The sequence below is a fragment of the Vidua macroura genome, chromosome 10 (genome assembly GCF_024509145.1).
Source record: "Vidua macroura isolate BioBank_ID:100142 chromosome 10, ASM2450914v1, whole genome shotgun sequence".
In the NCBI taxonomy this organism is placed as follows: Eukaryota; Metazoa; Chordata; class Aves; order Passeriformes; family Viduidae; genus Vidua; species Vidua macroura.
In genome coordinates this window covers 19,462,299-19,484,246 of record NC_071580.1, presented here as the reverse complement: position 1 = coordinate 19,484,246, position 21,948 = coordinate 19,462,299, and the positions used below count along the sequence as shown (strand labels likewise).

General features: G+C 43.0%; 1 protein-coding gene and 2 non-coding genes across 8 annotated transcripts; all 3 read left to right on the top strand.

Moving 5' to 3' along the window:
- The first annotated feature begins 103 nt into the window (after nt 1–103).
- On the top strand, nt 104–21,546 carry ATG16L1 (autophagy related 16 like 1). 6 transcript variants are annotated; one of them, XM_053986667.1, is made up of 19 exons: nt 104–332; nt 1,359–1,452; nt 3,613–3,718; nt 5,161–5,234; nt 5,421–5,672; nt 6,547–6,612; nt 9,411–9,497; nt 10,267–10,323; nt 10,522–10,569; nt 11,266–11,368; nt 13,282–13,387; nt 13,507–13,577; nt 15,057–15,128; nt 17,061–17,181; nt 18,008–18,113; nt 18,632–18,781; nt 19,168–19,215; nt 19,583–19,684; nt 20,065–21,546. In XM_053986667.1, exons 1-19 carry the CDS (start codon nt 218–220, stop codon nt 20,156–20,158), a joined length of 1,872 nt encoding a protein of 623 aa, XP_053842642.1. In that variant the 5' UTR covers nt 104–217; the 3' UTR covers nt 20,159–21,546. The 6 variants fall into 6 exon arrangements, with proteins under 6 accessions (XP_053842642.1, XP_053842637.1, XP_053842636.1 ...); XM_053986662.1 differs by lacking the exon at nt 10,522–10,569; XM_053986661.1 differs by lacking the exon at nt 10,522–10,569 and having other exon boundaries at nt 9,408–9,497.
- LOC128812531 (small Cajal body-specific RNA 6) lies at nt 11,577–11,846 on the top strand. Its single transcript, XR_008438757.1, has one exon. It is a non-coding gene; the product is annotated as a small Cajal body-specific RNA 6 (non-coding RNA).
- LOC128812530 (small Cajal body-specific RNA 6) lies at nt 13,917–14,179 on the top strand. Its single transcript, XR_008438756.1, has one exon. It is a non-coding gene; the product is annotated as a small Cajal body-specific RNA 6 (non-coding RNA).
- Nucleotides 21,547–21,948: the final 402 nt, after the last annotated feature.

Below are 21,948 nucleotides of genomic sequence, written 5' to 3'. Positions count from 1 at the left end.
ATCAGGCAGCGGCGGGGCAGCTTCTGTCGCGGTCGCGGCGCGCCGCACAGACGCGAGGGCCCCTGACGTAGCGCGGTGCCATGGCGGGTGCGGGGGCGCGGCCGCGGGCCCGGGCCTGGCTGTGAGGGGGCTCCCGCCGCCTCCCCGCGCTCCCGCCGCCTCTCTGACCCTCCCGCGCCGCCCGCCCCGGCCCGCTCCGCCCCGGCCTGCCGCGGAGATGGCGTCGGGGCTGCGCGCCGCCGGGTTTCCCCGCTGGAAGAGGCACATCGCGGAGGAGTTGCGGCGGCGGGACCGGCTGCAGCGCCAGGCTTTCGAGGAGATCATCGCCCAGTGTAAGCGGGGCCCGGCGGGGGCGCGGCCGAAGTAGCGCTTCTCTTCTCCCTCACCGATGCCCATCAGTATGTGCAGGGAGACTCTGCTCAGTGGGGAGGGTGTGGAGTCTTCCTCTCTGGAGGTTTTTGCAGAACTGGATTCTGTCTGGTGCCGTGTGCTATGGGATGACCTTGCTTGAGCAGGGAGGTGGGACCTGAGGACCCGCTGTGCTCCTTTCCAGCCCGAATCATTCTGCGATTTCTGCTCTTATTCAAAGTGGGAAAGCCGTGGTGGCACAGGGTCCCCGGGGCCTCGCCAGAGCCGCTTTCACGGGACTGTTTGGGACGTGTCTGTAATAACAGAAAAGCGGGAAATTCTGCTTTATAGAGGAAAATTTGTAGTTGTTTCAGTTCTCTGCGAGGCTGAAGCGCTTTGTGCTCTGGACAGTGATTGAATGTCTGAATTGTCTGCACAATTCCTGCCCAGTTGCTTGTGGAACCGAGAACAATGGTGGTATTGACCCTGCTCGTGGTCTTTTGTAAAATTTGGAGCTATCCAGGGGCCAGCACTCTCTGTTCAGGGCTTTCCTGCCCGCCCCTCTCCAGCCTCAGCTGTGTCAGGATGGAAGGGGGGTCCCACACACTGTGGAGAAAACAAACGGCAGAGCTGGGTTTGGCCTCTCTGCCAGGCCTGTTCTCCTGGTTGCTGTCCTTTGAGGAGCTGTAAAGAGTCTGAACTTTGAACTCTCTCTGTTTTAGCAGATAGCAATGCACCTAAGAAGTTGCTCTCTCTTTCTCTATTAAACTTCCATAAGACCAGTCCCACACAGCATCTGGATTAATGAGGAGTTCCTGGGGTTGTAGGTGGATGGTGCCTGTTAAGATCAAAGAGGAGGGAGAGCACAGTGATGTGGTGGAGTGTCATGTAGCATTTGGCTGTGTCACAGTAATTAAAGGGACTGGATCGTAGCTAGTCATCTAGGCAGGAGAAGGTGGGGATCTGGATTTGCTTTCTGGTTGTCTTAAGTGCACTTTTTGCTCCTGCAGATAACAAGCTGCTGGAGAAATCAGACCTTCATGCAGTGCTGGCTGATAAACTTCAAGCAGAAAAATATGATATGCAGAGCAGACATGAGATCAGGTATGTAACACTCCTTTTTTGTCAGCAGCTGTTTGTGATACACCTTGTAACCTAAACCACTGTTTGATGCCTCACACAAACAGCTCCTGGATCCCTACAGTGACTTCACACACAACAAACTGAAATTCTGTTGGACTAAATATAATTTACAGCTGTGTCTAAGGCTGTTACAAAGTTACAGTATGTTCAGAGTATGCAGCACAGAAAGATCTGGCCAGATTTGGGAAGGAAGCTGACTTATCACAAACTCATGGAACAGAGGTGGACCACAGTGAGCTGCTGCTCGTGGTCTGTTTGCCTTGTAACACTTACAGTGTTTTTCTGCTCTTCCTGTTGAGTATAGGATGGTTTAATGGCTTAGTTTCTTTCAATCTGTGTCATCACATGAAAGGGGAGAACAGACATAAACCATGATTGCAAAATGTCAGTCCTAAGTAAGGACCAGATACCAAAAGGAAGGTGCTTTGTGCCTGCTTTTTAATAGGATTTCTTGGGAAGCTTCCGCCCTATCCTGAGAGTAGCATTTTGCTGAAGGTTCTGCTAGCTTTTGACTGCACAGCAAACCCTTGTGCCAGAACTGTCCCTTGGACAGCCTGTCTGTTCCAGGTGAGCGCTGGCCAGCTCTGCCCTCAGTGTACCTGAAAAGAAGGCAGGGCCAAGGAGCTCAGAATTCCTACTTCTGTAAGAATTGCTTCCTCTGTTGAGGTTCTTTTTGCTCTTGTCCTGAAACCAGAACCCCTCTACAGCAGGGAACTGTATGAGCATGTCTAATTGGGATACAAAACAAACCAATATAGCAGAGAAGGAAGAAATGCTAGGTTTACAGGAATTGCAGGCAAAACTCCAGCAGACTGGAGTTAACAGCCATGTGAAAGTTCCCAAAGCTTTCTGATGGCTGCAGCTGTCTCGAACCATTCAATTTATGGGAATTGTGTTCTGGCTGAATGCCAGGTCTGAGAGATGAGGCTGGACTAAATGTGGATGAGAAGAAACACACAGAAGCAGCATCTGAAAGTAAATACTCAGCTGAACTCTGATACTGTGCTCAGTATATGACAGGTTTTTGAAACAAAATTACTTTTCTAATCCCAGATAGCTGGAGAAAACTGTTTTTACTTCCCTCAAGGCCAAGGAGTAGTATCTAGTTCTGGCTGTAGAGGTATGTGTGGCTGGAGCTATAGGATGTGTTGGATATTACCACAGGACTTGGTTTCTTGTCTGCACACATTTTTTTGGAAATGCAGTTAGTGCAGCATTAGTTCAGTGAGGGGCTGGTTGGTTGTTTTTTGGGAAGAACATTAGGTTACTGGTATCACTGTGAGACATTTGGATGGATTATCTCCCTGGACTGTTACAACACAAAATGACTGCAGAAAAGGATGCAATTACCTTGTTCTGTTTGTCTGATATAATGGTGTTGTTGTTAAAATTATTATTTTTTAAAAAAGCTCTAAAAGCTATATTCAAAATATAGCTGATAATGTGCTCAGAGTCTGTGTGTGTATATGCTTTTTAAAAAGCTTGGTTTTCTCTGTTTCTGTCTCTGTGCTTTCAGAGACAGGAATGTTACATTCTGTAGTTGTTTGGGGAGGAGGGTGATATAAATGTTCTGATATGTAAAAATTCAAGCTTGTCTCACAGTAATAGTGTTAAAAAACACAATTAGTAAGCACTTAAACTTATGCACAAAAAGAGTATAGTCAAGCCAATGGAGGAGTGACTTGTCACACCTGAGACTGTAAACCCAAGAGCCTGGGAATAGTCCCTTGGTTTCCTGACTTTTGGTTCTGTACCCTCTCCAGACATCTTGCATCTACAAGGTCTACCAGCTCCCTCCAGAGCAAATCAGGGTGGTAAAATATTTGTAATTGTTCCAGAATTTAGAGAGTGTACTTTCAAGACTCAGATGTCTTCATGCAAATTTAAGCAAACGCTAGTTCTCTTCCCTTGGAGTGTGAATTCTGGTTTAGAAATGTACAAAAAGTGAATCTAGTGCTCAGGAGATGTAACTTTCCAGTACTGTGTGATTTGGTTTGTTATGAATCACCTGTGTCCCTGGTGTACAGAGCTTCCGAAGGAGGCAATGTCTGGACCCTGGCAAAGGCACAGAAACAACTGGATTCTAGTTTGGGACATCTCTTCTTCTCTGTCCAATTGCAGCCCAGGACATGATAGCACATGGAACGACGCTCAGCTGCAGGAACTGGCCCAGCTGAAGATAAAGCACCAAGAGGAGCTGACTGAGCTGCACAAGAAACGTGGCGAGGTTGGAAAGTCTTATGTTCTCTGTGGTCCATATGTGGCCTTTTGGGAGCCTGACCATGATTTTACCAGGCTCATTAATGATCATTTTTTCCTCCTTTCATCTAGAGCCTTTTTTAAGCTTCCCCAATTTTTGATTATTAAAATCAACCAGACACAGGCTGGTCTGTAGTACTGTCACCAGGACATGAGAGCTCACATTGTCAGCATAGCATGATTATTAAGTGCTGAATTTTCTGCTTAATTAATAGGTTTTTAATTGTATTAGAGGAGGAAGGAACTGATCTGGAACTGAACTGAACTTGGAAAGACATAGAATGAGTGGGGCATAGGGGGCTGTGTGTGGTTTCACTGGTCTCTCTTTGCAGCACCAGCCAAGTAAACAAGCACCAGCCAAGGCTGAAAGAGCCACAGTGCTAGGCTGGAAAGGGAGTGCTGGTTCAGAGCTCAGGAGTTCTGTAATGATGACACTTGGGCCTGGAGGAGAGGAAAAGCCAGGTGTCTTGGATATTTGTGTTTTGCGGATTTTTTTGACCAGGAGATAGGGAATTTCAGCAGCAGAATTGCATTTTTTAAAAGCACAGCAGTGGACTGAATGAATCTGAAAGCTGAATGGGACTCACACTTTGATAGGGAAAAGGTGTGAATGGCCTGAAGTATGCTATCATGCTCCTCTGATCACACCCCACTGGAGGTGTGGAGAAGCTCCAGTGTCAGCAATTCTGAGCTTTCCAAAAGGAGACTGTTTTCTCTAGGAGGTGTGCACCAAGTGGTTAGGCCACTCAAAGTACTTTCTTTGCTCCCTGCCTGGTGTCCTAAAACCACTTACACAGACAGGCACTCTTCCCAGAAATCAGTCTTCCTTCTTCCTGGGCAGCTGAGGCTGTGCTGCAGGGAAAGCTATGAGCTGGCAGCTGCAGCTTGGCAGCACTGGCCTCTGCCTCACTGTTCCCTGTGCTCTGCAGGCACTCCACCAGCAACTTCCTCTGTGAGAAAACTCTTAGTGGTACCTGTGTTCACAGTGAGAGCTGTGTGTCTCCTGAAATGGCTGTCCTGGCTCTAACAGGATGATTTGTTTCTTGGTTGTCAGTACTCATTTGTTTAATTTACTTACTTGATAATTTTAAATTTCTGTATTGATTTTTCCACTACTAAAATTTCTTCCTAATATACATTTTGTTTGATATGACTATTAATGAAACTTTTTGAGGGAAGAGAGAGAGACATCAAAGGACAGCAGCTTCTTGACAATTCATTTTTGAAAGTGGATTCTCTGATTTAATGACCTGTATAGCAGATCTGCATAGAAAGCTGGGGTAAAAAAGACCTGAAATGTGTGATCCATGCTTTTAATTCTAGATTAGTCTGTGCTTGCACTGAAAGCTGCTCAGTATGTTATCTACTGACATCCCTGCAGTTTGTAATGCAATTTTCTCCTCTCTCCAGCTGGCCCAGTCTGTAATTGATTTGAACAACCAAATGCAGCAGAAGGACAAAGAGATGCAGATGAATGAAGCCAAGTGAGTAAGAACTGTTTTGTCTGTGACCAGACTTCTGATGGAGTTCTTTATTGGAGTTATAATCTCTAGGAGTCTTAGCCCAGGGCTAAAAATGCCTTTGTGAGGCATTGTGCAAACAGCACAAGGAAGATGGCGCAGGTCCCAAAGGAGCTCCTCATGGTTTTGTATGTTTTGTTGCCATTCCAGGATTGCAGAATATTTGCAAAAGATTTCTGAACTGGAAACAGAGTGCCAGGAATTGCGTAGCAAACTGCAAGATCTTGAGCGAGCTAATCAGACACTGAAAGATGAATATGATGCTCTCCAGATCACCTTCAATGCCTTGGAGGAGAAACTAAGGAAAACTACTGAAGACAACCAGGAGCTGGTCTCACGTTGGATGGCAGAGAAAGCACAAGAAGCCAATCGTTTGAATGCAGAAAATGAAAAGGATTCAAGGTGAGATCCATGACCTTTGTTTGATAAAACTGATATGTTTTTCAGTTATGAGTGAATAGGATAAAACCAGATTTAGTTTTGACCTCTGAGATCTCTATTCTTGCACAGCACAGTGAGAGTCCAGAGCTTTCTTTTTCCAGCCAATACAGACAGACACTTTGTGAAAACTTTCCTGTCTTTTAAATTAATAAAGCACGTTCTTTTGTTTCTTCAGCAACATTTAACTGTGTGCTGAAGATCATAAAACAGATAGAAACTGTGGGGTTTTGCTGGTATTAGATTTGGACTTCTCTTGTTCATATTGCATCTTATACTGCTCCTAGTTTTATCATTCTTTGATTTGACTAACTTCAGTGTTTTTTGCATTCCTCTAGAATGAGCATCTGCCATGAGACTGAGCTATGTAAAACTTACTGCAAAAGTAATTTGTATGGCTTTTTTTCCTTGCAAAATAAGTCTTCTGAATTGTTTCAGTTTACTTGCCAGCTAATGATACCTAGAGACTGACCTGTATTACAAGTCTCACAGTAGCTGGCAGTTTTGTATTAGCTTCACTAACATAATCATTATTCTGGCAAGTTCTTGCTCTCCAAGCTAATGCATATTCATATGGTTCATAAAGGGCCATAAGTTCACTTTGTCTCATTGCCTCACTTGAGTGATGTTGTCCTTTGCTACTCTTGGTAAGAAAACTGCCTCTCCTGCTCAGTGTCTTGAAAAGCAGGATAAAAGAAGAGCAGGGTACTGATATTTTTTTTTTTTTTAATTTTAAATCTTATGAGGCACATCAAAGCTGTGCAGGGTAGCCTTTGGAATGGGATTAAGGAAATGTTGTTGTTTTTCTTTTTTAATAACCTTGGGTACTCTTTCTTAGGAGACGCCAGGCCAGGCTGCAGAAGGAGCTGGCAGAAGCTGCCAAAGAACCCTTGCCTGTTGAACCGTAAGCAGTTTTGATTTATAGTCTCTTTCATCAGTTTATGCCTCAGGTTTATGCAGAAGCATGTTAAATGGTATCTTTGTTACTCCTAAATTGGGTGATGTAGAGGAGTGTTTGCACTTCTCATGTAAAGTCAAAATATGCAGTAACTCTCCCTACCTGAACTTATAGGAGAAGGAGCTCTTTTAGGACTGAAAATAGACGCTTGGAGTGAAAGTCCCAGAAATGGTTCATATGGTCAATAGATGTTGTTACAAAAATGTTTTTATACTGAGATATGTGCCTTTGGTCTTCAAGATAGTTTTTCATGAAACAGTGAAATAATGAACCAATTACTCTGGAGGTGTCTGGATTTTAAAATGTTAGACTACAAACATGCTCAAGGATTTCCTGTAGGAGCAGGTACTGAGTGAATTAACCTGGGTGCAAATACATGGGTTCCATACTGCCAGGAAAACCAGTAGAGTACTTTACCTGGTAAGCTGAAGAGAGATCCCTCTAGTCCCTTGTTCTTGCCCTGCTGTGTTTGGCCCTGGGTGGTGTGGGATCAGGTGGCTGAAGTGGGCAGTGGGAGCTGCGGGTGCTCTGGGCTGGGCTGACCAGGGTGTTTGTGTTTGCCCAGTCTAGAACAGCTGCATCTGATGCTCTGTTCCTGGGCCCTGCTGCGTGGTGCCAGAGCAGCCTGCAGGCTTTTTCTGGAGAGCTTTTCTCTTTATGTTCACATCACAGAGTCACATTAAGTGCTGTGCTGCAAGCTACCCTGTAGTATAATTGCTTCTGTTTACTACTCAAACTCTGCTTCAGAGATGGCTTTGATTTCTTCTTCATGATTTTATAATTTGAGAGGGTTTCTGTTGTGTAAATGTGCTGCTTACTGAAGGGAAAAACTACACCATTTCAGGGGTGTGCCCTGGTGTTTATATTTATTTAAAAATACATTGTTAACTTGGAAAGTTCTTTTGCTACACATAGTAGCAGAAACGTTACATTTTTAAAAATGAATATTGGCAGAACTTGGTAGTATTTTCTTGGAACACCAGCCTGATACATTCAATCAGCGAATATATTTTCTGTAGTCTTTTCATGTATACTCTCCTCCAAAATCTCAGAATTGAAAGTGCAGCTATATTCTGAAATGAGATTAATTGATTTTGTCCTTTTAAATGCTTTTGCAGCTGAGTGTTATCTGATGGCACAAATTGGTTATTTAAATGTTGAACTTAAACTTCTCTTCAGTCAAATAGCATTACTAAAGTGTATTTAAAAATAGTTTTGATGAGGCTCACCCCCAAATTGGGGTGGCCCTGGGAGGTGGTAAAGTCTTTCCTCCAACCCAGGCCTTCAAAGAAAGACTCAGTAGTCTTCAGTTGTCCGGTCTCAAGGTAGTTTATTGCATGTTATCTCAAGGCACACACACTCCCTGACACTCTCTTGGACTCCTTCTCCCTCTGCGTCTGACCCTCTCTGCCTGCCCCAGGGGCTGGTGCCATCTTTTATATCACACATTACATGTTAAATGTTTATAGTTTTTCCCCAATGCCTATTATCACCTATATTGAACAGTGTCTTTCTACTCTAAACCAATCTGTGAGTGCCAACATCACCAAGAACATGGAGGTTAGGAAGGAGAAACAAGGAGGACAGGGAACGCCCAAATCCCTCCATCTTAGAACTTCTGACCCCCATGTACAAAACTCAAACCCCTCTGTACAAGGCCTAAAACCCCCCTGTACAGCACTCAAAAATCCTTCCTTTCACTTTGTGACTTCTTCTATTAAAATATCTAAACTTTTGTGATTTCTTGTTCTTCCTGCAAGGTTGGTGAATTGTTCCATGGATCAAATTCAAAACCACAGGGGTTTCCGGCTGCATGCCAGGGTCTCAGATGCTTCTGACCTGGACCCGGAACATCCAAGAGTGTCTGAGGGACACCTTGGGTTCTGACATAGTTTGGTCTGCAAAATCAGTAGTGGAGGAAAAATCATCATTGAAGGAAAGAATACTAGGCTGTCAGAGCCCATGGTGACTAACGGAGGAAATGTTCAGCACTGGCTGAGTCAGTTTATCCAATTTAGCTGGATTAATTCATTTTACATGGGTTGGAACCTCACACTTGTGTTCAGCTGACCACCAACACTTTAATGGAGTGAGCAAAAACAGCTGTTACACTTAATGGTGCTGCACCTGAAATACAACAGTGTAGAAAGTATCAGGGTGTCTTTGGTGTAGGTGAAGCAGGAAAATTCAATTAACCTCTTGTGCTTTCTTTAACACTTGCTTGTTTAGAAACAGCAAAAAAGGTGCTGATATCACTTATACTTGGTGTTGCAGTAACTCATGTTTTTGTTGTTCTGTAACTGCTCCAGCAAATGTCATTCACTCTGTAGTGCAGCCTTGCTCAGGTGTGGTGGGTTGTTAAAATGCTGTATGTAGTTAGTGCTATGGGCTGCAATAGGATGCCTGTAGTAAAGAGAATGTGAAAAGGAGGTCTGAAAACAGAAACAAGAGGTTGTGGAAATCCAGCACTGCTGTCAGTGAAGTGGAATCTTCCAGTGAAGCTGGAAGGAAAAAGCCTGAAATTTAGTTGCTGTCTATATCTATTTTCTGACACTGTGTGTTGAATTACATCTCTGGCAGTTGCATCAGTGTGTGTTACCTGGATCTACCTGCGTGTTGCTACAGCTTCATAAAACTGGGGTGCGCTGGGCATGGACACTGACAGGCCCTGAAACGGTGCCATCCTGTCAGTTGATGCTGTCAGTGGCTGATTGAAAAGGAGGTGTTTTCTCTCACTTCAGCAGGGATGATGATATCGAAGTGCTTGCAGATGAAACCTCTGACACAGCTGAGGAAACCTCTCCAGTGCGAGCTGTCAGCCGGACGTCCAGGTTTGTGAGCAAGAGATCCTTGTAGCATGTCACTGAGGAAGAACAAGGAGCATAGTAGAGCTGGAACAATGGTGGGAATGTAACTTAGGTTTCTAGTTGCCTTTAGGTAGAACACAGTTTATGCTTCTACCAGACCAGTAGGAAACTCATGTGCTGTACCCTCTGTTGCCATGCTTTAGATGTGCTGGTTTTCCTTTGCTGTTTTAACTAAATTATCCTAGTGCCTGAAGAATCTTTGTTTAATCTTTAAAACAAATATTTAAAAACTATATAGTTAATAATGTGGCTGTTACAATGCCTGTTGTTTTATGCCTCCATTACTCTACAAGATGTCAATGTGATTATTGATATCACAATAGCAATAGCTATTTGCAAATAGCTGGGTTTATCTGAAATGCTGAAAATAATCTTCACCTAGATTAAATACATCTTGTTCTTTCTCTAAAATAGCAGTGAGTGGAAAGTAAGAGGTAGTTACTGAGATCATGGATTAATTTGATTGAAATTTCAGACATGGCAGATTGTTCTATCTAAACCCAGCAATTCACAGGGAGAGGTTGAGGGACACTGAAGAAACTTCACCCACAAAACGTGTTCTGAGTTGTAGTTACTGATGACTTTTGCACTGATGCCTGCCTTGCTGTTCTGTCTCTGGGCTGGGTCTGAGGGGAGGGAGTCTTTCCGGAGACATGTTGCTATGAAATGTTTGTATTGATCTTTATGTGAAGAAGCTATTCACAAGGTTTAAACCTGTCCTCCCCTCCTTCAGTAAGCGACTCTCCCAGCCAGCTGGAGGCCTTCTGGACTCTATCAGTAATATCTTTGGGTAGGTTAGAACACTTTCACCTCCTTGTTTTGTTTATTGGTTTCAATGTACACCAAAATCTTGGTGATGCAGGGAATGCAAACGAGTATTTTCAGCCTTCCTTCTAGCTTCTGCCTTTCTTTTTTTTTCTTTTTTGTTCTCCTCAACTTCCTGTTTCTTCCATCTTGCCGTGTGCTGACCTCTGACCTTTCCCTCCAGTCTGTCTGAGTCTCCCCTTTTGGGACATCAGCCTTCTGATACTGCCAGGTGAAAACATTATCCACTCTTAGTCCAGCATGTGATTGTATTCCATTGAAGTAACGTGGAGCCCAGCTGCATTGTGCTGATTAGATTCTGCAGTTGATAACTCTGGTTAGAAACTATCTACAGTGAGAGAGGCAATGAGCCCCTCTTTGTGGAGAGACTACATGGGGTTTGCTCTTACTTTCCACTGCACTTTGCTCCTTTAGTAGGGTTAATTAAAATACGTCGTTGGGTTCTGTGCTTTGTATCCAGAATGGAGCCAATCCTTCTAAACTAAGCTCTGCAGTAGGTGGATGTCTTTGCTTAAATGGAGCAGCCCAAGCTTTGGAACAGAGCATTTTGCTACCTGGGACGTAGTGCTGAAATGGTGTTGAGTCTTAACATAACAGTGGAGCTGCAGCCAGTCCCACGTTTCTCTTCCTATTGAAAACATTAAAACACTGCTCCAAAATGAGGTCAGTAATCAGTTCAGATAACTTATGTGGTGAACTGTGAAGTATCTAAAGCCACAAGTGAATAGTGTTACATGACAAATGTAATTTTTGAAAGATAGGATGAAAAAAAAGATGTTAAAAGCACCTTCCCCCATTTTTTACTTTCTGTACAGAGTAGTTAATTGACAGGTAGACATCAGGATGAACTCAAGAGAAACAGTGTTCATTTCTCATTTTAAAATGTTTCTGCTTTGTTTCATCTCAGGAGGCGTTCTATGTCCTCATTCCCTGCACCCCAGGATAATGCAGAGCCACATCCAGGTGTCAGTAAAGAAGTGAGAGTGCCCACTACTGCCATATGTGTCTTTGTGAGTACAGAAGGAATTCTCTGCTCTGCCATTCTTTGTTCTGGTTTAGAGGGAGAGAATCCCCAATGTGAGAACTGATATCCCGAGACTCTTTCTATTAGTGCTGCCAAACAGGAAGGAATTCTTGGTTTGGTAGAAGCATTCATTCCATTTAATTCTTACCCTACATGTTTCTCAGAGCTGGTATGCTCGATGTCTGTCTTACTGAGGTCGATGATGACAAAGAAGTTTTCTGAGGGCACAGGGAAATTCCACCCCATTACCCCTTGGCTCCCAGCAGTCCCTATTCTATCATGCCATAGTAGAGCTGTGATTGAAGAAGAGATTGCTGACAATTTGGGATTAATTCAGTTCCAGTTCTCCACAGTAAAGGGAGTTGTGGCACCAAATGTAATCCAACAAACCTGATGAAGAGGAGCTTATGGGGATGGGGTGTCTTCATTGGCTGTGCATGATCAAAGGTTTTCAAGCTGAGACCTCCTTTATGTGTTCTTTGGACTCATAAAGCCAAACTTCAGTTTTTGTGCATTGTCTGAAAGTAAGTTGTCTTGTAATGCAGCTGCTTTTTTGAACATGCCTCTGGAGCTTTCTTAGGCACTCCAGAGCTGGATGTGGATTTTTCATGGATATTAAATGACTGATTTTCTTCATCCAGAGTATCAGTGTGGCTCACTGCAGCAGGGAAGCATGTGTATTCTTGCCTGCCATGTTATCATATTATGTAGTAGAAGTTGTGGATGGAGGGAGTAGCAAGTCACCTCAGGTGAGAGTAGGGTCATGACTGAAATGGCAGCTGGAGCTGGCTTGAATAGGGGGCATTAGGGGAGGAGGTGTTGGGCTTTAGCTGCAGTATTTTGAGCCCAGGTGGAGGGTCAAGACTTCTCTAGGTCTGGCAGAGCATTCCAGGAATTAATGCAGGGGATCTATGGCAGAGGTTTGGCAAATGTGGGGACCAGACTGGGCTCACCTTTGAAGAGGCAAGTAAGAGGTGGAAAAGGTAGTCACTTCAGGAATCATTCCCAGACATAGCTTCTAGACAAGGCCTTTCACTAGATCAGATTAGCCTTAAATATGAGTTGGAAGACCACATTCAAGCAACAAGTTCCATAAAAATACATGTTTCCAGAAAAGCTGGTTTTGAAAGAGCAGTTACTGAAAATACTTCAACAATAATTACGATTGTGGTGATAATACTGTGTGGGTAAGTAGTATAAAGCTGTGAAATGAATAGAGGAATAAAAAAGGAATTAATTTTAAAATTCTCATAGGTATTTAAAGTTCAAGATTTCAGGACATTAAACTGTGAGAAGCAGGGGTGCTGGGGGGTCAGTGCATCTGCAGAGAGGAGGCACAGCTTAAGCCCAAGTCCTTTGCAAGCAGGTGCTGTCACACTTGTACTGCAGAATCACCAACACACCCAGAGAATACAGTGCATCTGCTGTGCTGTTTCCTAGCAGACCTGCTTAACTCAAGCCTGACTTGATTGTTCCATGGTTGCATGAACTGATTGGGTCATGTTCCATGGCTGTCTCTAGATGGAGGAATGAAAAGTTACTTTCCTTCTACAGCACATTACCTGTTACTGTTTTTTGTCCTGTCCTTTCCTTATTTTTTTTTTTTCTGGTGTGACTTAAGAGCCTAAGCTTAGGAAGCATTATATGGCTTTTGGTAGTTTGTTATTGCTACTGTTTTTTTTTGATATGCCGTTGTTTTTTCTTCTGATAAAGATCGGCCTTTTTGTTGTCTGTGCACCACCAGCCACAGCAGAGTTTCAGTCTGTGGCTTTATTTCCTCTGAAAGATGCACAGCTGTGATTCTGTGTAACCTTTAAGTTCTGTAGCTTTCTGATCTGTGGGTTATGGGTGTATGCTAATTCCCTTTTGGGTGGCTGTTCTGTTCCTTCCTCTCCTCAGGATGCACATGATGGGGAGGTGAATGCAGTGCAGTTCAGCCCTGGCTCCCGATTACTAGCAACAGGAGGCATGGACCGGAGGGTTAAACTTTGGGAAGTCTTGGGAGGTAAACCTTTTTGCTTTGGGGTTTGGTGGGATGCTAAAAAAACTCGTATTACGGGTTACTTTGTGTACACTTCTGCTGTAATCCATTGCTCAAGTTTTTGTTCATCTTTCTCTGTGCAGATAGGTGTGAGCCCAAAGGTTCCCTCTCTGGCAGTAATGCTGGGATTACCAGCATAGAATTTGATAGTGCTGTGAGTATCTGTGCAATATCCACTGTTTGTGGTTGGGAATAAATTAATGGAATTATGTTGTTCTCTACTATTGTTTCCATTCTAATTGAAGTTACCTAAGAAATTAGTTAAAACATGAAAGTAGCTGAAATTGTACAAAAGTTCTTTATTTGATAAGATGCAGTAATTCTGATCCTTGCTTTACAATTCAGATGATGATATGCAGCTCAGACCTTGGCTGTTAAGGATTTTTGTTTAAAGAAATTAGCATTCCACTGAAGCTGGTATAACAGCACAGAAGAAGCAAATACACTGAGGCTTTATTTCTGTGAAGTTTTTTTTCCATGAGTGCTTTACTGAGGTCTGTGATGAATAGTAAAAGGTCTGATTATCCCAAGACTTGCAGTTCCATGCCCTCTTCTCCCAGCAGTTTCTCCCCAGCCATGGCACAGCAATGGTGTGGCTGGCAGAGTGTTTGCTGACAGTGTGAGATGTGCTCAGGTCATGTTCACCTGGAGCAGCGGAGACATGACTGAGATCAGCATCCAACAGTCCTGCTTGAAGGAGTTTGGGGTCTTGGATAGGTCTAACTGGACATGTGATCTGACTTTTCTGCTGAGACCTCTTCCATAGCACAAAGCTGATATGATTTCTGCCATTTGGTGATTCTATGTGCTAAATTATACCCAAGAGGATCCTTCTTTTGGACACTGACCAGCTCATTAGAGATGCGGTGTTAATCTGCAGGTAAAACTAGTCCTGAGGTTTGGCAAGTCGCTTGAACACATTTGCTGTGAGAGTTGCCTGGGTGAGATGGCAAAGGATTACAAGGATTCAGGAAAGTTTTTTGTAATGGACAGGACTGCAAGCCTAAATTTTGTGGTGGCCATTCTCCATCATGGGTGACTTGTGGAAGCCCTAAGCCTAAAGCCATGAACAAGTCGATTTCTCTCTCCTCAGGCAGATTTCATTTTTGAAATCTTAGCTTTAAATGCTAGAATGTTAATGAAAATGGCAAGAATCAGACAAATTCCACTCTGAGACCTTTCTAAGCAGTGGGGGTAGATGATGCAGGGCTTTTTTCCTCTGGAAAAAAAAAAAACAAAACAAAAAAACAAACAACCAAACAAAAAATAGGAAAACAACTCCACAACAGATGAGGGTAAACTAGAACTCATTTTCTCACTGCAGCAGAAAGGAGAGATGAATCTCCTTTTTCTGGTCTGGTTATTCTTATAATTGGTATACATTATTCTTGTTATAATCTATAGCCATGATTCTACAAACCCTTCCATTTTTGTGAGAAGCAGGTGCCATAGCCCTTTGGGAAGGGTTACATTAGCTTTCCATACTGGCATTTGCTACTGTGGTTTTGGTTTTATTCCTTTTTTCCTTTGACAAAATAGCACTAATATGGTTTCAGTGGTTTATTGGAAATATTTGAATTTGGTTTGCATATTGACTAGCAGAAGGAATTTGAAAGGAATCTTGTGTTTACAGGGTTCTTACCTCTTAGCAGCTTCAAATGACTTTGCCAGCAGAATCTGGACGGTTGATGACAATCGATTACGGGTGAGTCTTGCAAGGCAAAGCAGTGCAAGGTTGTTTCTGTCTTGTATTCCGAGTTTTGTCTAATGGGGACATGGCAATTTTGGAAGTTGGGCATTTACAGACACTTTTAATAGTTCTTTTTGTTGAGAGGTTCTTTATCTCTTAAAGATCTTCACAGCAAGACCTAAAACACAGTGTTGATCTCCACACAGCCTTGCAGGAAGCTCCAGTTACTGTGTAATTTCCCAATACAACCCCCCCTAGAAAAACCTTGCCACATAAAGTGTGTGTACACTTCTGTGTGTCCCTCTGGGGAGCTTTAAATGCTTACGATTTATGGAGAGCCACCTCAATGTTTCAGCCTCTCTCAAAGGACAGGCTGTTGAAAAGGACTTTGTGGAAGACAAAGAGGGACTTTTGTTTTAAGTCAGGAGCAGCATTCTGGAAAAGGAGCCCTCTGCCTGGCTGTCCAAGGCAGCATGCCTCAACATGTTGGACATCATCCTCAATGTCTTTTGAAAAGCTCTTTCCTCCCAAATACTTTGTACTCATATTTTTCTCTAACAGTTGCCTCTGATTTGAAAATAATCCTTTGATAGACCAAAAGAAAAGTTTCACAGCTTTCCAAGAGCCTTTTTTGATTGTCATTTCCTATGTACACTTTTCCTCAACTTTTTATTTTAGTAAGATGCTACTTTGACATTCAAATCTTCTGACATTTCAGTGTTGGTTATAACCAACAGATGCACTGTAATTCATTGGGTAGTTCTCAGTCTGGAGATGTCAAGGAAAGATATCATTCTACTTAGGAAAGTGAAGAGTATCAGTTCTTTGGCTGCAAAACCTACTATTGTATGTGAATTATAGTGAATACAAGTTTAGCAGACATAAATTACTCACTGCAAAAGGTTAGTACACTTGTAAACATTCACATAATCTTCCTGTAATTCTTTGGAGTGCACTCATTGTTTCTGAGATGAAATAGTCCTCTCTGTTTCAAGTGTGAGCACTGTGAACTCTTCATGGCTTGCACATAAGCAGGAGGTAGTAAAGATGAAATCACTGCAAACTTTGCCAAAACTCCCTGCCTAAATGCAATACCTGTATGTAATATCTGTGCAGCAAGGGCGGAAGAGAGATGCAGAGTGGAAGATAGATCCTCCTTGCTGGAGTTTGTATTCCTTTGTTAAGGCAAGGTGGTCTTTTTGGGATGATGTTTTATATGTCAGTTTTGGGTTTTCTTCCAAACTTAGCTCCCATTTCTTTCCATTCTTAAGGACTTTTATTTTGTGTTTTGCCAAGCCCAGATTGCTTTATATAATTTAAAATTCTGTTGAGTATTTTTTTTTTAATCTTAACTATCTACAAAGATTTTTGTCTTGTTTTTCATAACTCTTACTTTAGTAATTCATTGTCTGCTTTGTGATTTAGTATGTAAATGTTGAGCAATTCTAAGTCAATGTGGTTCATGTTCTCAACACCAGAGAGCCTCCCTCTGCACTTAAAGAAGCTGCTGTAGGGAATTTTTCTGAAATCCCTGGTTGTCTCAGCTTTCAGGCTTTAAGATGTAATAACAGTTGAGACTGGATCCTGTTGTGTCCTTGAGGGAAGCTCCATATGAAAACAGGCACAATTTCCATTTTCAGCATGCTTTAACCCCTTGGTTTGTCCTGCAAGGCTGTGTTGCAGTTGCCATCTGTCCATGAAATGTATATGTACAGAGTGTTGAGGAAGGAGCTGGCAGGTTCCTGAGTAACTGGAGAAACTGCAGCAAAAGGTGACCTGTGTTTCCCAGCTCCAGGCTGGACTCTGATAATCAACACTCATACTCAATGGTGATAGCTTTTTAACTGTATTAGATGTTTTTTCTGCCAAGCAATACAGGAGACATGCAAATTTCAATTTGAGAAAGTGGAAATACTCAGATTGACCATGTCAATCTCCTGTCCCCAGCACACCCTTACAGGTCACAGTGGTAAAGTTCTGTCAGCCAAGTTCTTGCTGGACAATGCACGTATTGTTTCGGGAAGTCATGACCGGACCCTCAAGCTCTGGGACCTCCGCAGCAAAGTTTGTAAGGAAGCCTAACTTCTGCCTTTCATCCATGTTTTGTGCTTCTGCTGAATGATCCTGGCAGTCTGGTGTCAGATCAATTATTGAATCTTTTTGCCAGTATAAAAATAGCAAGAGCTAGCAGTCATCCCATTTTCTGTTATTTCTTAAGTAACTGAATTCTTTCTGCCTGTTACCTGGAATAACAAATCCTGTGTGTGCAGGAAGCACTGTTAATGCTATTACACTGAGAGCAGCTGTTTTTGGGAGTGTTCTTTGTTTATGAGTCTGGGGATGGGTATTTTAGTATTCCACTAAAAACTTGGAGCCAGGCCAGGTTTTTAACCCTGAGGTGGTTGGAAGTGTCTCTTGGAAACATACCAAAAATTTCAGCATCTCAAATGAAGGAATTGCTAGGATCCAGGCTTTTCTATGGGAGAAACACCATATTTCCTTGGTTTTCTCCTACTGGGGGCTCTTAAACCTGCTTGCACTGAGAGAGCATTTGAGATTCAAAGTTACCTTGATACCTGTATTGCAAGCATAGGTCAAGGAGACAGATTCATGTTGTTTAATAGTACCAAATTATAGCTGGCTAAATATGAAGTGGAAGTAAAGCAGCTGTCATGGGAACATTTCAAGTCCCAGCAAAGGAGATTGAGAAGGGCAGAGAGGTTGGAGACTTAATCAGGATTATTTTAAGACTGTTTGCCCTATGCCACTCCTTGGGCACTGCTGTGTGGCCACTCTATGGGTGGGAGAGGGTTTAGGGATTATTTTCTGTCTCAGTTTTCATCAGTTTGGACAAAGTGAATTTAAGTGTGTCACCATTGGTTTCTCCTTTTTAGGTATAAAAACAGTGTTTGCAGGATCTAGCTGCAATGACATCGTGTGTACTGAGCAGTGTGTAATGAGTGGACATTTTGATAAGAAAATTCGTTTCTGGGACATCAGGTAAAACTATTGTAGGAGAGCTTATGGTGTATTAGTGGTTATGGGTTTGCTGTCAGGTTAATATGAAGTAGGGAATTCTTCTTCCTGAGCTTGGTAGCTGGGGAGACTATTATAAAAGCAGCAAAAAGCTATTAAAGATACTTTTGTTACTCCTTTTAAGCTGTTTGGTATTACAGGTTTGGGGTTTTTTTGGGGTTGGTTTGTTTGTTTTTTGGGATGCCATTTATTTTCTGGAAAGACAGCCTGCTTGCTGATAAGTATTTTTCATTGGTCAGTACTTGGTATTCTAGGGTGGGGTGGTGAGGAAAGTAGTGTCTCAACTGTTTGCTGGAAATGCTATCCACAAGGTGGGATCTAGCTTGGGAAAGAAACAAAATGCAAGAATAAACCAGTAATCCTTTTTATTCTCTTCCATATTGTGACAAGTCAAAGTTTTGATGCACTGGTTTGGCTTCTGGACCCTCGTTCACTGCTTTCTTACTTTTTTTTTTTCTTTCCTTTCCTCTTTCTGTCTTTAGGACTGAAAGCATAGTAAAAGAACTGGAGTTGCTGGGAAGAATCACAGCTCTGGACCTGAACCCAGAGCGAACAGAGCTTCTGACCTGTTCCCGTGATGATCTACTCAAGATCATTGATCTACGGGTTGGTGCTGTCAAGCAGACATTCAGGTGAGTATATTCTTCACAGGAACACTGAATTTCAGTACCTTGTATTGTGAGTTACCCTTGGTGCAGGAGCTCTGTGAAGACTGCAGTCTCCTGACTTTTTTTTTTTCTACATGGCAAAGTTCTGTAGAATGCCTAGAAACATTAAAAATCTGCTCTAATGGATCTTCTCATGTTTCTCTTTAAAGAAGGCAGCTTGGCTTTTAAGTCTGTGTTCTAAAGGAAAGAATTTCTTCAGATGCCATTGACAGAAGGGTGTATGAGAAACATGAATTAGGATAAAGGGATGCTGGAGTTTATTCTGAACTATGCAGAAATGCTTAACATTGTCTTTAGTGAGTATCTCTTCTCATAAAGGAGTTAACAGTTATCTGATTCTAATTTTCCAGTGCCCAGGGATTCAAATGTGGCTCTGACTGGACAAGAGTTGTGTTCAGGTAAGGTCAGACATAAACAAGATACCTGATAAACTTGTCCTCAGCTAAACTGAGAGATTCCTGATGCTTGACTGCACTGGCCCCCAGTTACAGCTAGAAAAACGGGTCAGCGTTTGTAATTTGTCCAAGGTTACCTCTTGGTCAAGCCAGAGTATATTTGTAAATATTGATCCAATGTCTTGGAAATGCTCTGATTTCAAAGTGCTTTCACCTCTTAGTATTAGCAGGTGATAACACATAACTCCTAAAAGACTATTTAATGCCAAGTTGCTTGCTTAGGAAGTTGTGGGTGGAATGATGATGTGTGCTGAAAATTGCTGACTTGCAAATTGTTCTTTGCCTTTCCTTGCCTGGTCTGATCTCACAGCCCTGATGGTAACTATGTGGCTGCTGGCTCAGCTGATGGGGCCCTCTACATTTGGAATGTGCTCACTGGGAAATTGGAGAGGACGCTTGCAAAGCATCACAGGTGAGGGAAGTGGGACATGCAGTCTAGGGTGGGGATCTGGGTTGTGGATCTTGCTGAGCTATCAAAAAGTTGGAGTTGTACAGCTTTACAACTTTTATTGGCATGTGAGAATTATTGATATGCAAAGTCTTTGTGGATTCATGGCAGTGTTCTCTAGATTGAATTAGATTTCTTGTTGTTAAACTGAGATATGATTCTAATAAAGTGCATTTAGTACATTTTGAAGAAATTGTACCTCTCTGAGACTTATTAAAAGCCCAAGTCTCTTGAGATGTGAGAAAGTGGGGGAGGGTTTAATTGGTAATAGTATTTCATTTCAGTGCTAAGTGTTGTTGTGGAGGTCAGCTTTCTTTTAAACTTACTCTTGCCTTCCCTTTCAGTTCTTCTATCAATGCAGTCACGTGGTCGCCAGCGGGTGCCCACGTGGTCAGTGTGGACAAAGGAAACAAGGCTGTGCTGTGGTCTGAGTTTTGACTGACGGAGGGTGAAAGGCTGTGTGTGGTGGTGCTGGTCCCTGGCTGCGCAGCATGGAGACCTGAGCCCAGATCCATCCAGAGTCAGGATACTGACAAGCACATGGGCTTTGCTTTCCAGAGGGAAGTTCTAAAGCGATGGAGAAAGGAGCCTGAGTCAGAGACTTCTCATGGCCATAACTGCACTGTGGCACTCGGACTCAGAATGGGATTAGCTGTTGTAGATGGAAAATGCTACTTAGTCATGCCTTTACTTGCAGTATCTATGCACCACGTGGAGCTGAAGATACTAGCGGGATTCCTCACCAGACAGCTGTGCCAAATATCCTGTCACACAAATGTATCTACAGCACTTCTGAGGTGGAAACTTTGGAAAGAAGTCATTGTGTATGCTAACTTAAAGCATGTTCTGTCTCCTGTGTTCTGTTCTGGTGGCCTAGTTCAGGCATGGGGTGAGAAGATCCTGAAACACGTCCTAGGCAGTTTGAAGTGTTAGAACAGCTTTTAATGAGTCTCCAGTGGATCTGACAGCTCTGCCTTTGAGTCATCAAGTCAGTTTAGATCTGTTCTGATCCTGGCACAGGCTCTCCAGCACTGTCATGTGAACTCTGTGTATCGGTTCTTGAGGTAACGGTCTGTTCTTCAGGACTTCTGCACCCTTGTGTTGAAATGCCCTTCAGCAGCTTGGGCATCACAAAATAGGAGGTTTTTTCATCTTTTTATACCACAGGCAATTTTGATTACTGGGTGTGAGGAGAGAGCTAAGCTTGTTGAGGTTGTTGTAGAAGTTGTGCTGCAGTGATGAGGAATGTAGTAATCCTGTGACTTCAGTCCTGGAATACAGATGTTTGGTTCCTTTTTCTGTTCATCCGTCCTGTCCTGGCGGCTGTCAGCACACAGGGGAGCAGTGGCATCACATCCCAAATCCGTTGTTTTGGTGCTGGCAATTCCAGGCCACTTGCCCCGTTCTTGAGCACACGTGCAATATTCCCATTTGCGCTGGAGCCCTCTGTGGTACGGAACGGTGTCTTAGCTCTGTCCCTCTTCTGGCACCCTAAACCATGATGTGTCTGAGCGTGAGCTACCTGGCATATCTTTATCCAGCCAAACCTTTCCACATCATCTGGGCCTCAAGACAAGCCACCAGCGTTTTATTGCCTTTTTATTTGCACTTTATTTTCTTCTTTCCCGATAGTGTTTTACTATGGAAGTGTGTTCTTTGGAGGGGCTGGGTTGGGGGAGCTGGTCTGACAGGCTCCCTCTAACCCAGCCTTTCGTTCAGACACTTTCTGCAGAGGGGAATTAGAGTATATGGGGCAAAGTTTTTATTTATTCAGCTGCCCATAAGAACTTGATTGTAAATAAACTGGTGTTCTGCTTTTAAAACCCCACACTGCTCTGATTTATTTATTTGTGCATCTGTGTGCGAGATCTTGTTTGGAATGAGTGCAGAGGGGGACCTGAAATACCATTTTCCTGGTGAATTGGGGAATTTGGTGTAGAGGGGGAAAAAGGATAATGCTTTTAGCTTGAGGCTGGATGTCCTGCAGGTGCAGCCTGGGCTTGCACTGTCTCAGTAGTCCTGCCTTGAGACTGAAGAAAGTCTTGCCTCATTGAACAAGTGCCTCTGTCTCTGTCCTTGAAAGGTTGATGTATTGTTGGATGTTTTAGATAAACTACTGAACTGAGGAAATCAGGATCTGTATTTCAAACACTGCTAAAAATAGGTGTCTTTTTCTGCTGTGAGACTTTGACTGCTAGCTTGTCAAGTTTTTAAGACAGGAATAGGAG